Source organism: Taudactylus pleione, unplaced genomic scaffold (assembly GCF_031769625.1).
Source record: "Taudactylus pleione unplaced genomic scaffold, aTauple2 ptg000090l, whole genome shotgun sequence".
Classification (NCBI taxonomy): domain Eukaryota; kingdom Metazoa; phylum Chordata; class Amphibia; order Anura; family Myobatrachidae; genus Taudactylus; species Taudactylus pleione.
The window spans coordinates 2,151,142-2,167,064 of record NW_028284492.1 but is presented as its reverse complement, the minus strand read 5'-3'; the positions used below and the strand labels follow the sequence as shown (position 1 = coordinate 2,167,064).

Sequence of the window (15,923 nt, the reverse complement as noted above, 5' to 3'; positions counted from 1 at the left end):
TTACCTGTACCAGCCGGTCTGTCCTCTTTTCCAATGTAGAAGTCCGTGTGGAATGACCTGTGATAAAGATCCTATACTGGCCTCCATCCTGGCGCTGCTTTCTGTAGCATCCAGGGTCTTGTTAAAACAACAAACCGACTAACCCGAACTAAGCCGAACAGGTGTAAGTATATGCCGTTACATGCTGTTACAGCTCACAAAATGACAGATGAGCAAAATCATCTGTTTTTTCTCATGGGCCGCTAGCCAATCAGCGGCCGCTTTACATGTAGTGGCCGCTCATTGGCTGGGACCCATGTGAAACCAGCCAATGAGCGGCCGCTACATGTAAAGCGGCTGCTGATTGGCTAGTGGCCCGTGAGAAATAACAGATGATTTTGTGCTACTCGGGGGAGATATCTCATTCTGCTTCACTATCAGCCAACTCGATCTGCCTCAAATCGTCTGTTGGTAAATTTGAGAGATCAAAAGTGAAAAAATCACCCGAATTCAGGCGAGGTACAGCAAGATTAATCTCATTGCAAATCGGAACAATCAATTCTTAGTAAATTTACCCCTAAATCTATGTATATTGCAATATCTCAACACACCCACTCAACAGATGAGGCTTGATCTACTAGACCAGAGGTTCCATAGCACTGTCCTCAAGGCACCCTAATATTCCATGTTTTAAGGATATCCATGCTTGACCACAGGTGACCTAATTAGTACCTCAGTACATTTTATTTAATCACCTGTGCTTAACCATGGTTATTTTCAAAGCCTGAACTGTTGTAATGCTTTGAGAACAGCGTTGTGGAACCTTTGCACTTGACCCATCTAATTTTAAATTTTTTTTTTAGTCTGCAATAACTTTCTCCAGCCAATGGTTTCTCTTCTTGCTTGCACCCCAGCCAGTGTCCATATCTGGTTGTCATGCATGGACCTCATTCCTTTCCTTGCTGCCTCTATCCATCTATCAGCCTCCCCTCCTGGCAAGTCACATGCTTCCTCGCAGGACATGGGTTCACACATCTCGACTGTGTTAACAGGTGCTTTACCTTTGTTTTCTCTAGTTAAGAGCCTTACTAATCCCACTGTGTTGCTAATATCAGCAGTGATATTCAAATTAGGTATGAGCGGGTTTGGATTTCCGAAATCCGAACCCCCCGAGCCCCCTCGATCCGAGCCGGGAACCAAGTCCAGCTCGGGTTTTCCCACCAGATTCGGTTCCCGAAATGAGGCAAAAAGTCATCATCCAGCTGTCGGATTCTCGCGGGTTTTTGATTCTGTAAAGGTCCTGTGATCACTGCCATTTTCCTTTCCGGCTGTGGAGTGTGCAGAGTTAGGAGGGAGCTCAGTGTTGTGTGTTAGTTATAAAAAATAAAAAAGTACAGCTGGCTGGCTACTGTCAAGAGGGAGGGAGCTGGGAGCTGTTGCTGACGCTGACCATAGGGGCTTGCTGGCTGGCTACTGTTGTCCATATACAATACATAGGGGCTGGCTACTGTTGTCTTTGTCCATATAGGGGATGGCTGTTGTCCTGTCCATAGGGGCTGGCTGGCTGTAGTGCTGTGTTGTCCAGGGGGTGCCCTGTCAGCTGTAGGGGTACGCTCATACAAATAATTTTTACAGGGGCTGCCTTGTCTGCTGTAGGGGTACGCTCATACAAATAAATTTTACAGGGGTGCCCTGTCTGCTGTAGGGGTACGCTCATACAAATAATTTTTACAGCGGCTGCCCTATCTGCTGTAGGGGTATGCTCATACAAATAATTTTTACAGGGGCTGCGCTGTCTGCTGTACGACTACGCTCATACAAATCATTTTTACAGGGACTGTCCTGTGGGTTGTACGCTGCCCTTCATTAAAACTAATATTTACAAGGGTTGTACGCTGCCCTTCATCAAAATAATTTTTACATAGGCTGTCCTGTGGGTTGTACGCTGCCCTTCATCAAAACCATTTTTACAGGGGCTGTCCTGTGGGTTGTACGCTGCCCTTCATCAAAATAATTTTTACATAGGCTGTCTTGTGGGTTGTACGCTGCCCTTCATCAAAATTATTTTTACAGGGGCTGTCCTGTGGGTTGTACGCTGCCCTTCATCAAAATAATTTTTACAGGGGCTGTCCTGTGGGTTGTATGCTGCCCTTCATCAAAATAATTTTTACAGGTGCTGTCCTGTGGGTTGTACGCTGCCCTTCATCAAACTAATTTTTACAGGGGCTGTCCTGTGGGTTGTATGCTGCCCTTCATCAAAATCATTTTTACAGGGGCTGTCCTGTGGGTTGTACGCTGCCCTTCATCAAACTAATTTTTACAGGGGCTGTCCTGTGGGTTGTACGCTGCCCTTCATCAAAATAATTTTTACAGGGGCTGTCCTGTGGGTTGTACGCTGCCCTTCATCAAACTAATTTTTACATGGGCTGTCCTGTGGGTTGTACGCTGCCCTTCATCAAAATAATTTTTACAGGGGCTGTCCTGTGGGTTGTACGCTGCCCTTCATCAAAATAATTTTTACAGGGGCTGTCCTGTGGGTTGTACGCTGCCCTTCATCAAAATAATTTTTACAGGGGCTGTCCTGTGGGTTGTACGCTGCCCTTCATCAAAATAATTTTTACATGGGCTGTCCTGTGGGTTGTACGCTGCCCTTCATCAAACTAATTTTTACATGGGCTGTCCTGTGGGTTGTACGCTGCCCTTCATCAAAATAATTTTTACAGGGGCTGTCCTGTGGGTTGTACGCTGCCCTTCATCAAAATAATTTTTACAGGGGCTGTCCTGTGGGTTGTATGCTGCCCTTCATCAAAATCATTTTTACAGGTGCTGTCCTGTGGGTTGTACGCTGCCCTTCATCACAATCATTTTTACAGGGGCTGTCCTGTGGGTTGTACGCTGCCCTTCATCAAAATCATTTTTACAGGGGCTGTCCTGGACAAAAGTCCATGAAAGATAATGTTTGTCTATGAAAGATGATTTTTTGCCTCTTTCTGAGACCCGATTTTTGGCGGGAAAACCCAAACTAATCCAAGCCTGCACATCCCTAGCCTCTGCTACTGTGGTAACTCTCCTTTTGATAAGAATGAAAGCTATGGCTTCTACTGGATTGGTGACTGGAAGAGGAATCATATCTGTGTGGGGGAGAATGATTGGATCTGTGACTGTACTGACTTTGGTGAGGCGGATACTGTGATAGCGAGTAACTGGGTTGGGCCATCATTGCTGTGCTGGATCCTTGAGGGGTTTCTGACCTATAGAAGTTATTCATCATTGCTTGTCTTTGAATATTGTCCAGAGAAGAGAAAGATCACTGATAGTTTGGAACAGGAGGTGAAAGTTCAGAGTATTTCGTGAACTCCCCATTGCCATCATGCCTGCGGTCATGTGTTGATGGACTGTTTCCAGTAAAATTGCCATTTCCTTGTGGTAAGTAGGCTGCGGTATTTGCTTCTGCAGAGTCATGGCTGCTTTCTGATCTGAATTGAATTTTCAGCGGCCTCCCAAAGAGTTTGATTCCATTTAACAAACTCATTCCATAGGGAACGGACTCCTCATGTTTGAAATTGACAAAAGCAAATTGTTTCGACTTTTCATCCTTGTCCTTTGGAATTTTAACGTTAATTGCAGGACCAGCCTGCAGAAACAGCTCGACCAGGATCTCCTCGGTGGCCCTGGGAACAGCGTCCTATCAGCCTCGGCGGCGCCCATCTCTCTCCTGAGAAACAATATTGTGAGGTGTTCAGAATAGACGGGAAATGAGTGGTAATTAATGTTATTGAGATTAATAATAGCGTAGGAGCAAAAGAAAAACAAATTCTGGGATTTTAGCTGTTTTTATGCTTTTTTCCAAAAAAATACAGATCCAAAACACAAAACCCGGAAGGGTGGTGTTGGCAAAACCAATCCAGATCCAAAACACGAAGAAAGATCCAGATCCAAAACCAAACACAAAACACGAAAAGAGGCCAGTGCACACCCCTAATTTAAATGTTTGCATTTGCATTGCGATCGCAGCCTGACATAAGGACGCCCACTTCCCCTTGTGGTCAATTCTCAAGAGAACGGGTGGCCAAACAAAAGCCCACAAATTCTGACAAACTCCAAGCATTGATTAGGCAAGAATGGGCAGCCATCAGTCAGTATGTGGCCCAGAAGTTGATTGACAGCATGCCAGGGTGAATTGCAGAGGTCTTGAAAATGAAGGGTCAAAACTGCAAATATTGACTCTTTGCATAAACTTAATGTAATTGTCAAAAAAAGCCTTTGACGCTTATGAAATGCTTGTCATTTTACTTCAGTATACCATAGCAACATCTGACAAAAAAGTCTAAAAACACTGAAGCAGCAAAGTTTGTGAAAACCAATACTTGTGTCATTCTTAAAACTTTTGGCCATGGTTGTACAAGTGTAGAATCCCTTGATTTGCTATGTGGCTGGTTTAAAACCCGTTATAACTCCACCGAAAACCCAACCAAATATATGACTTGCCACTTGCAGACGTGTTAGTAAGATCTGTACAGCATTGTACTGTAGTTGGCAGCAAAGATGGCTTCAACAGGAGGGTCAGGCCTGCCAAAGAGATGCGGATCTCCGCTACTTGGGTATAGCCAGCTCCAGTGCCAATAGCACTAGGGCTATTCCCAACATCCCAGGGCATGGGTTTGGTGTTTATATATAATATTGTCTTTTACTAATATACTACACACATGCTGGGAATTAACACTCTGACACTCAGAGTGGTCCAATTCATTCATATGAAAGTGTCTGTTACTAACTGCTTATTACTGTCTGGCTACCATAATGAGAAGTGGTGTTTTTGTCATGGACTGAAGAGGACCTTTCCAATGTGATTTGTAAGTTTTACATTTGTGAATGAGGGGTATATAAATTATTATTATTATTACACAGCTACAATAGTAGCTGTGGGGGAGATGCATTATAGCGGCACTTAATGTGCAGCTATAACGCTTCCTGCTTTGCTTCTTTACCGAGGCAAACAGGAAGTACTAACAATGTATTATCATCTCATCGGCCGGAGCAGGAGAGTGATAACTCCCCCTCCGGTGATCTTTGCCTGAGTACACAGCGCATCTGCCTAGTGCTGATGCGCTGTGTCTCAGTCCTGACTGGCTCCACTAAGCATGCACGGGATCTCACAAGCATTGCGAGATCCCATGTGCAGCCCTGGAGCTGGCAGCCCCCGCAGCAGGGACAGCGCTGTCCCTGCTGTGGGGATAGGGCATCGCCAGGCTGCAGCGGACGGAACGATCAGGCAAAGCTGACCCTTCATACATAGCCCTGCCTATCAGTGCTGCTATCTTGTAGAGAGCAACGCAAATATTGTCTATATGTTATGCATGTTTTACATATTTAAATTTGATTTCTCCAGAGTTATCAGTGTGGGCAGAGGTCCTGGTGTGGTAATGGTTTTGCTACTCAGGGAAAGGGAATTATTGATTATAAATTTACTTTGATGTAGAGATGAGTGGTTCAGTTCTCCAGAAATCCGAATCTGCTCGAATTTTGTGAATCCAGATAGTTCCGAGTTGCGGTTCTGATCTCCTGGGGAGATCCGGATAAATCCAAGTTGTGGTTCTAATCTTCCCGTGGTTTAGAATTCTGAGTTTAAATCCAAATTTCGGGTTTTGGATTGCAAAAAATAAATACATGATTGTAGCGGTTTTGAAAAAAAAAATTATAATTTTTTTTTCTAAACAAAACCCAGATGAAAAACCAAAGCGAAAAAACACGAAGATGAAGCTAGATCTAAAACCAAAACACAGTGGTTAGCGGCTTAGCGCATCTCTCTTCTTTGATGACGTGATGTATAAGTGCTAAGCTACCATATGTTCCCTAACAGCCAACACTACATCACTGTTTCATTCTAAATAAAAATCAGAACATACTAAAAACCTTTTACATACATTTAATTTCTGAACTCCCAAACAGCCCCTATACTCTGTCATTTGCTCGATATGCAGTCACTAGGCCTCTAATTAAAAAGTCAGCATTCAGTATAATGACACCAGGAGGCCGACATGATGTCAACATGGTTAAAAAGGCGTTAATGTTGACACCATCAAAATGTCATCATTGACATAATGTCGACATTAGGAAATGTTGACATAATGTTGACATTTTGATTAGAGTACATGTTATGTGTTTAGTTATAGAATTACACAAAACACACACTATTGATATTTCAACATTATATCAGTGTTGACATGTTGAATATCGACATTACAATTATGTCGATATTCTCATCTCAACCTAATGAATGTTGACATTTTGAGTGTCAACACAATATATACTGTATCACACTACATTTGGTCTATTTTGTTGATTTAGGGTTGGATTCAATTAGCTATGAGCTTAATGGCCGGCCATGGCTATTCATTTACAGCCCTCGATAAGCTTGCAGGCTGCACTTAATGCGGATAATGAGCTTGATGGGTGCCGTGAACACGTTAACCCATAGTACCGGGTACTTATCCCAGGACCTATGGGTTAATGCGCATTATCCGCAATTTTGCCAAGCGAGGAAAAGGGGTTGTACTTGAATAGCTTAGAGCGTCAAAGCCAGAGGCTACCATCCTTTTCCACATGCTGTAAATTGCAGAAGCTAATTGAATCCAGCCCTCAGTCTGTATATAATATTAGTAAAATAAATGTCCATGTTAATATACACCATTTGTTTATATTGTACAGATTCAGCGAATATTATTTGTTTGGTATGAGTGTTGGTAGATCCCTATTCTACATCCTACTTACAGTAACACATAACACACATCTAGGAATATGGTATAAAATGTGAAATATCAGCCATTTACATATCTTGTATCCTTGTACTAAAACAGTAACAAATGAATAATATGACCTTGCTGTCAGGCACACCAAATAGATAAGAGAGTATAGATAGTATAATTACCAAAATTGTCAGGCAAGTTGTCCTTCAGTTCAAGGACTACAGACTGCATTCTCTGATTGGTGAACATGCTGTAGTTTACAGATATTTTTAACTTTTATTTAAAATTTATTTTACAGGGAAAATCTAAAACCGTTCCATGTTTTAATCCCAACACATTATTACCAGGTAAGTAGAATTTATTAGTTGTAGTTTATGTGAAAGTAATTGAACAGCTCTCACTTCTAACTTTCAAATTGCATTATCATTTAATTTATGTCAGAAAGATTTAATTGTTAAATGCACTTTTCCTCTTTTTGTTACACATTAATGGGAATTTACAGAGTGTTCATCTTTAGGTCAGAACTATAAATAACACACAGTACAGATGGCACAGACCTCAGTACCTGTTCTTGTGGATGGTTGCTATGTTTGTGCCTTAGAAGTCACACCAAAGTCACTGTTACTGAAACCTAGGTCTTAGAAACTTAATATTTATAATCTGGTGTATGGTAAATAGTGTGTATGTTTCACACTACAAAAAGAATACTCCTTTCTACTAGAGATGAGCGGTTTTGTTCCGCTCTGTTCTTTTCGCCAAACTAGCGCAAGTTCGTATTTATCTTATTGGCTATTCAAAACACGTGAGAGCCAGGTAGCCAATAAGATGGTATTTTTCAGATCGTAACTGCGTAGAACCGAACTGCTCTACTTTTCTACAGTGCTTGCCAAAATTAGGTGCACCTGTGTATTCAGAGGGGCGGAAGGAATGTCCTGGTCACCTCACCCTAGTGATTCTTAATTCTTTCTTCGACAGTACAAGGGGCATGAATATCATTTTAGCCACCTCAAGGCTGTTCTATAACCCCTTACCATTCACATACTTGGGAAATGCTTTGTGCGCTATGGTAGACCTTGCAGTGCTGACAAAGTACTGACTGGGGTAGTTACCCAAATTGGGATTGCCCCACCAGTATCAGTTGGTAGACTCTCGCTTACTCCTACCTGTTCTTGAATGAAAATGTTACTAATTGCTGCTGCTTGTCTGGATCCTGTTATGAATAGATAAAGGGGATGGGGAAGAAGGGAATACACAGCACTGGAACAAAATAGTGATCTACACAATAAAGGAATTCAATTGATGGTGGTATATGTGATAATGTATGGAAAGGGCGACGTAGTCACAATCACTGACAGAGGTGCTCCCAGAGAGTTAGTTATCCAAGGTACAGAAAGAGAGTGAAAAAGAGCAAACGCTTATAGGTGGGGGGCACTGCGTCATCAAAAGATTATTCAAAATTAACTTTCATTAATAAATATAAAAATTCTAATGAAAAAGGGGGCAAACAAGATGGCATGAAGAAATAGTATATTTCTATATATAGACATAGGCAAACGCAGGGGGGGTTTCCGTCTGCCTGGAAAAAAACCCCTCCCCAGCCCACGCCATGGCCACAATAGAAATAGTAATATAATAGAGTGTTACTAGTGCTGCATGTTCTTCTCAGTATCACAAATGAAAAAAATAGCACCACCCGTGGATCTTTTAACATGTATCAGCCAGTAATAAATAGCCTGTGCACCAATTAGAAGATCTGGAAAACATGCACTGTTAGAGATGCACTGCTATAGAGCCCAATATGTACATATACAGTATGTCCAGGGCAGTGCTAGGTTCTTCTGCTGCTTCTCCAGGCTCCCGGACTTGCTCCAATAGTCTGCAATGGTGCCCAGTGCCCACATCTAAAATAAATACGTTCAGCTCAGGCAGGATGGTCTACTGGCACATCTAAAGGCTTACTGTGATCACTGGTCCTGTATATGCTGGAATTAATACACACAATATACACTGTGATAGGATCACTGGTAAAGTGGTCTGTGACAGGGACATTTATCCCAGATTCCTGTCCTATGTGTATAAAATCCCCAGGAGAAAGTCTGCAGTGTAGCAGGCTTGAGTCTCGGCTTTTGGAAAAGCCGGTTTGGGACCTGGGGGTTGTGGGTGAGAGGAGAGGGAGGGCTCCACCCACGGCCACTCCAGGTTTTGGTTCTCTTAGCCTGGTAACAGGCTTGTTAGGGTTTCCACCTGAGAGTGGCCAATATAAGCCTAGTGTGTTGAGGGCTGATTGTCTCACCTGGGAGAGCAGACAGGGAGTTTGCTCAGAGACACTTGAAAACCTAACTGTAAGTGTTGTGCTGTGCCTTTGTTGCTGGTGAGGACATTAGGCCCTGCCAGGTTCTGATAGTGAGGGAACTACCTGTGAAGTTAGTGCCCCGACAGGGCTAGGATTTACGTTTATGTTTTCTTTATGTTATTGCTGACATTGTACAATAAAGACTGGCGCCGACCAGCTTGTACTTGCATCCAGTCTGGCGTACTGTTTCCCAGCTGCTGTGTGTGAAAGGAAGGAGTCCTCTACCCAGGAGAGGGACCCCCTAACCTAACTGTGTCACAACACTTTGTATGACGCTTATTAAAGCTGGTTAAGTACTAATTCTGCCCTCTTCATTGACAGGCCACACTCGCTCTAAAATTAAGCATTTGGAAACTCCCCTCTGGAAATCCTGCATTTGCCACTGATATATACATATATAATCATTAATATTCAAAAATATGTAGAACTTCAATTTTGTAGTACGTATAACTCTCCTAATAGAATCTAGCTATATAATTAAGCCAATTGTTATTCCAAAATAGCACTATGTGATGCTCAAAAAATAATAAGTGACGACAACAATTACATATAGCTGTACAGTTGACAAATGTAATATATACACAAATGGATGATTATCTTATCAGAAACCCACTAAGGTGCTACGTGCAATGTGCAAAGAATTGCAGCAATTTGACAAAATTGACATTAATGGTGAGTATTTAGACAAATCTGTCAAGTGATGACAATACTGTGTCAGAATATGAGTCAAGACATAAATGTCTTACCAGTATATATGGTATTTGCAGTATCCACATGTGCCGTTTAATAGTTGCAGTGCATAGCACCACTCTGATGCATCTAAACTGTTTCATGACTCTTTATAACACGTAAAAAAGGTGCCCGTGTGATTATCTTATTAACACCTTTTTATTTGGTATAACTTCTTTATTATTTTTTATATTGTTTTCATCTTAATGTGAGCACTTTTCTAATCTCCAGTTATTATGCACAAATAATAGATTATATTAACAATATTATAGGTTTCATTTTTATTTATCAATATCACACATTTTTTTCACATACATACTCATTATCACCACATTTTCACCCTCCCCTTTTTTTGATTTTGGCACTTTAGCACAATCATTATTGTTTCTTTAATCACCACTTTACACCTTTTACTCCTCAACATTTTTACATTTCATTTACATATAAATCTGTTAATCAATTGGTCACACTATAAATTTCTCACCATTAACACATACTTTTAGCATTATCATTTTTCTGCATTCACATCCAATTGGAACCATAGAGAAATAGATATATATTTAATGTATAACAATTATTAATATTAAATTTATTGATTTTTATTTACTGCAAGATTCCATTCATGACGATCCTCAGAGACACGTTAATCATAATATATTAATATCTTTCATATCTATGTATAAATCAGTTTTTGATAATTTTTTATTACATTTCTGTATGTATTAAATACATTGACTATCGTGTATATATATATATATATATATATATATATATATATAATGGCATTCTATCACTCGGGTGGTTATTTATTCTAATAATGCCCTATATATGCTTCTCTTTCTTTTTCTTTTTCTTTTTCCTTGATTGTATTTATCAATATGATTTGTATTTCTAGTATAAAGAGATAATAGGGCGCTACATTTATATCATTTATATTGCAACTATCGCTGCTCTTGTAACTAACATTATATATTATATTTTGTATATTTTTGAATTGACAATCTTAATCCCAGTGTAAAGATTGATTATGATATATGTGTGCAAACATATAGATATATTTTTTTATATATGTTGCGATTTGATTACCTTCGATTTCAGATGTGATTATAAAGTGACAATTATGACAGGCTGCGGTCTGTGAACACTGATCTGCACCACCTCATTTGCATAAACCCCACCCTCGATTTTCCCTATCAGCTTTATGATAGTTATATCATTTCCAGCTTTGAAGATAGGTGGACTATACTGTCAATCAGGGTCATTGACCAATCACATGATATCTGGGTGTATTTACATAGCTTGCATATCAACACATGAGCCTCCTTGAAAAGGCCTCCAGGCGAAACACGCGTTGGGTCACGTCTCCACTGGAATCTCTGTGCGCACATCATGGACCTAAATCCAAACAGCAGACTTTCTCCCCATTCTCCGCTGATAGGTATCTATTACTTTCTCTCTTCACTAGACTCTCATCAGTTGCCGCCTATATAGTTTCACCCTGCAATTCTGAGGTAACAGGGTGACTACACTGCCCGCACTGACAGCATAGAAAGTATCTTTTGTTCTTTCACTGTGCCGCAGGACAGGGACTCTCATTCCCAGTCCTATACAATAGTAAGACTGGCAACAGTAGATCCCTGTACTGTTAAATACACAGGCATTATCTTTTTCATCTTCAGCTATACTTATACATGATAACTGAATTGTCTGCATAATGAGGGATACCTCAAATTTATTTTTACATCAGGGTCCATCGGGTATGCACAGGATACTTTGGGGTATTGGTATTGGTGATGATGTCAGGCATCGGACACCACAGAGTTAAATTTTCATCCTCCCAGGATGCACTGGGGTCCCTCTCCTATACCCTGCCCCCGAGCCAAGGCATCTCAGTTTCGTTGGTGTCCGGCCAGGAGTCGGATCACTTGCAAGCAGAGTGGGGCTATAATGGCCCCTGAAGTTTTCTATAAGCAGCTGTGGCTGCACAAATGAGCTGTACAGAATGGACAGTCAGTACTGATATCCATGCTGTTGCTCCTACACCCCGCCGGACCAGAACGTTGGTACTGATCCGAGGATGCTGGTAGGTATCTCGGGTCACAGCTAGTGGTGACCCCGGATTACCTGGACTGTGGCTGGATTCAAAGGGGCAGGTAAGTGGCGGGGTCCCGCGGAGGGTACCCGCCAGTAACACAGATCTCCAGGCTGGGGGCTTCCTGGGGACAGGCTGCGTGTGGAGCCAGGTATTAACCTGCGCTTCCACTAGACCACCAGGGACAGCAGGCTGCAGCATGTGCGGTACAACGTGGCGTCCCAGGGGTTAATAGCATGCCAGGGGAGCGTGCCTTCCCTGTCTAACAGCCGGAGCCTCCCCCACTGCACAGTGCCTTTCCACAGCGGTCTGGCGGACTGCGCCAGCGCTCCTCCCCCAGGCCCGCCTCCTCTCTGCTCCTTGGCGGAAATTTTCTAATGAAGTGTGCAAACGCTGCTGGACGCTGATTACAGGTGACTTCGCAGTCCGGGTCCCCCAACATACCTCTCCTCCAGAGTAAGGTCAGAGTATACTGCACTGTTTCCTACCAGGCTCTGTGTCTGCGTAGTTGATCTCAGTGCTGATAGTGCAGGGATTTATTTCTGCATTGTATGTGACTTAATGCTAGCGCTCTCCGCCTGTACTTTCACTTCTAACTGTCAGCCATTTTACTATCCCTGTTCTTCTTCTGCAAAAGCCCTTGTGGTGCGGTGTTGCAAGGTATTCATTGCCTCACAGTAAAAATATTGTCTGTGAGGGGAGTCACATACATTCCGTTACACTCATGTCTGAGAGTGAATGTGAATTTCCTCTCCAGCTAAAGTGTACCGCATGTACTGTACCAATAGCGGAGGGTGAGGGGCACACTGAAGGTTTATGTCGGGCATGTTATATAATTTCACGCCCAATTTCTGTAACTGTGCCTGTGCAGGAACCGCCCTGGGCTTGTTTTGCTAAGGCACTTACAACCCTTGTGGACCAGCTGGCGATGCCCCCTGCGTTTCCCCAAATGGGGTTATCGCAGCAGTTGGTAGGGTCATCACCCATGCAGGGGTTCCCTAGACAGCTGATGGTACCCCAGTGTCACCCACTTTCGCCCCCCCCAGGTCTCCCAGGAACCTGCGTGGGTAAACTCAATGTCCAATACGGTACAACACCTGAAGGACGTTTTACAGGGGGACTCATCATTGCGGCCTGCTAAGCGGCCTTTAATGTCTCAGACAGCTCATTATGATGAGGATGACATAATGTCTGATGACGGGGAGATTTTTGACCTCTCAGACCTGGAGCTCCCTCGTACTAAGGAGGTGCAGTCCAAGTCTAAAATATATATACCTGGCCTTATACGGGCAGTCTGTGCAGTCTTGGTTATTACAGATGACAATCCCCCCTTGGCCAAATCTAAATATGCTTTCTTTAAAGATATTAAGGGTGATGCCACTATTCCCTCTATCTGGTCAGTTAGTGGATCATTTAGAGGAGGCGGTGAAAAATCAGGTAGGCGGTACCAGCCTCTAAAACATTTGGCTTTTGCATACCCCTTTGCGGATAATTATTTTTCCAAATGGGAGACCCCTCCACAGGTGGATTCTCATGTCACACGCCCAGTGAGGAGTGCTACATTGCCCATGCCCTCCATGTCCTCCTTAAAGGATGCTACAGATCACAAGGTGGAATTATGCCTGAAATCCATTTATCCCCTTGCGCGGGGGGAGCGTCCAGACTGGCAATGGCCGTATCCTGGACAAAATTGTGGCAACTCTGGCAGCAGCGAAGTCTGCGTGTCTGCCATCGGCAACAGTCCCATCAGGGTCTGGTACTTCGTCCTTTTGGCCCTATAGGACCCAAAGTGCAGTCCTTTCCTAGACAGGAAGGGGCCAAGAAATCTGCCAAGCCAAATAAGCAGTCTTGGAGTACCAGACGTCCAACTCCCAAGTTGACGATAAGCCCTCAGCCTGATGGGACGGGCCTCCCCTTGAGGGACCCCAAAGTGGGAGACCGGCTTCTTCAGTTTGCCCAGTGCTGGTGTCTCACAACCGTAGACACTTGGGTAAGAGAAGTGGTCTCTCAGGGGTACGCCCTCTCCTTCCGGCGGAGGCCTCCCATCCAGTTCTTCACCACGGGCCTTCAGTCAGACCAAGACAAGGCCAGGGAATTCTGGAAGGTGATCCACTCTATGCTCCTGGCTGGAGTTATAGTGCCGGTCCTGTTATCCCAGAGAGGATCGGGGTATTACTCCAATCTTTTTCTGGTACAGAAACCAAATGGGTCTTACAGGCCCATCCTCAACCTCAAATCACTCAACAAACTCTTGAGGGTTCCTCGGTTCAGGATGGAGACCCTGTGTTCCATCATTTTGGCGATGGAGCCGGGGGATTTTATGGTGTCACTAGATATTCAGGATGCTTACCTGCATATTCCCATTATCTCAGCACACCAGCATTTCCTCAGGTTTGCAGTAGGAGACCAACACTTCCAATTTCAGGCACTGGACTTTGGTGTGGCCACAGCGCCTTGAGTGTTTACCAAAGTCATGGCAGTCATGGCAGCCCACCTGCGGATGCAGGGGGTCCACTCTTTGCCCTATCTGGATGACCTTCTGCTGTTGGCACAGTCACTAGGATCCTTCAGCGCCATCTGCAATTGACAGCCTCTGTGTTGCAGGCTCATGGCTTGCAGATAAACTGGAAGAAGTCATCCCTGGTGCCATCGCAGCGGATGCTCCATCTCGGAGCCTTGTTGGACTCCCAACATAAGAGGATCTTTGTAACGGAGGAAAAGATCTCTGCATTACAGGCAAAATTACGCAGTTGCCTGCAGAGTCGCTGGGTGCCTATTCACTTGGCGATGAGGTTACTGGGTTCCATGGTGTCGATGTTCGAAATGGTGGAGTTTGCCCAGTTTCACTCCAGACCTCTGCAGAAGTTGATCCTCTCCAGATGGAATGGGTTGCCCCACCGGATAAAGACACAGACAATGGTGCTGTCGCCGGAGGTATGTCTGTCGTTAGCCTGTGGCTGCAGGCTACTCACCTGAATGACGGACGCCAGTCTTCGAGGTTGGGGAGCAGTGTCGGGTCCACACTTCTTCCAGGGAAGGTGGACGCCAGCAGAATTTGCGATTCCAATCAACATCTTGGAACTAAGCGCAGTATTCAAGGCTCTCCAACAAGCAAGACATGTCCTCCACGGAAAGCCTGTGCAGGGTCAGTTGGACAATGCCACCACGGTGGCTTACATAACCCGCCAAGGAGGAACCCGCAGTCAGGCTGCCCTGACAGAGGTGTCGCGCTTTCTAGCATGGGTGGAAGGCAATCTCCCTGCCATCTCGGCAGTGTTCATACCAGGAGTCCTCAACTGGGAAGCAGACTTTCTCATCCTTCAAGTTGTGCATCCAGGAGAGTGGTCTCTTCACCCGGAGGTGTTTCAGCTACTGGGGAACAAGTGGGGCCTTCCAGAGATAGATCTCATGGCCTCCCGACACAACAACAAGCTTCCTGTGTACGGGTCAAGAACAAGAGACACAGAAGCACTCCTGGTCCGGCTCTGTCGGTCCGGTGGACCTTCCAGTTTGCGTACCTCATCCCTCCGTTCTCCCTTCTTCCTCAAGTGATTTGCAAATTCAAGCAAGAAGGCGGCACGCTCCTGGTGATAGCTCCAGCATGGCCCAGACAGCACTGGTACTCAGATCTCAGGAGCCTATCCATAGAAGCCCTGATGTGGTTGCCTCTACGTCCGGACCTATTATCTCAAGGTCCTTGCCATCACCCGGACCTGGGCCATCTGTCTTTGACGGCGTGGCTGTTGAGACTGCCCTCTTGAGGTCCAGGGGTTTTTCCAGCTCTGTTGTCAACACTATGCTCAGAGCTCGGAAGCCGGCTTCTGCAAGAATTTACCACCGAGTTTGGCATACTTTCTTTGAATGGTGTCGACCTAGAGGCTATGATCCTCTGGTTTCTGCCCTCTCAGTGTGGTTTCAGCGTAGGATTGCTACACTTCCTGATGTCCACACTTTTATGCAAGGTGTACTTCGCATACAGCCTCCCTTTGTTCCACCTGTGGCTCCTTGGGACTTGGCTGTGGTC

The 15,923-nt window shown here is 44.1% G+C and overlaps 1 protein-coding gene across 1 annotated transcript in view; it reads left to right on the top strand.

The window, feature by feature from the left end:
• Positions 1-15,923, top strand: part of CA8 (carbonic anhydrase 8 (inactive)) — a 121,004-nt gene that overhangs the window by 70,778 nt on the left and 34,303 nt on the right. Inside the window, exon 6 of the mRNA XM_088469353.1 lies at positions 7,024-7,072. Within this exon, the coding sequence (XP_088325479.1) occupies positions 7,024-7,072 (49 nt within the window). The remainder of the gene's footprint in view (positions 1-7,023; positions 7,073-15,923) is intronic.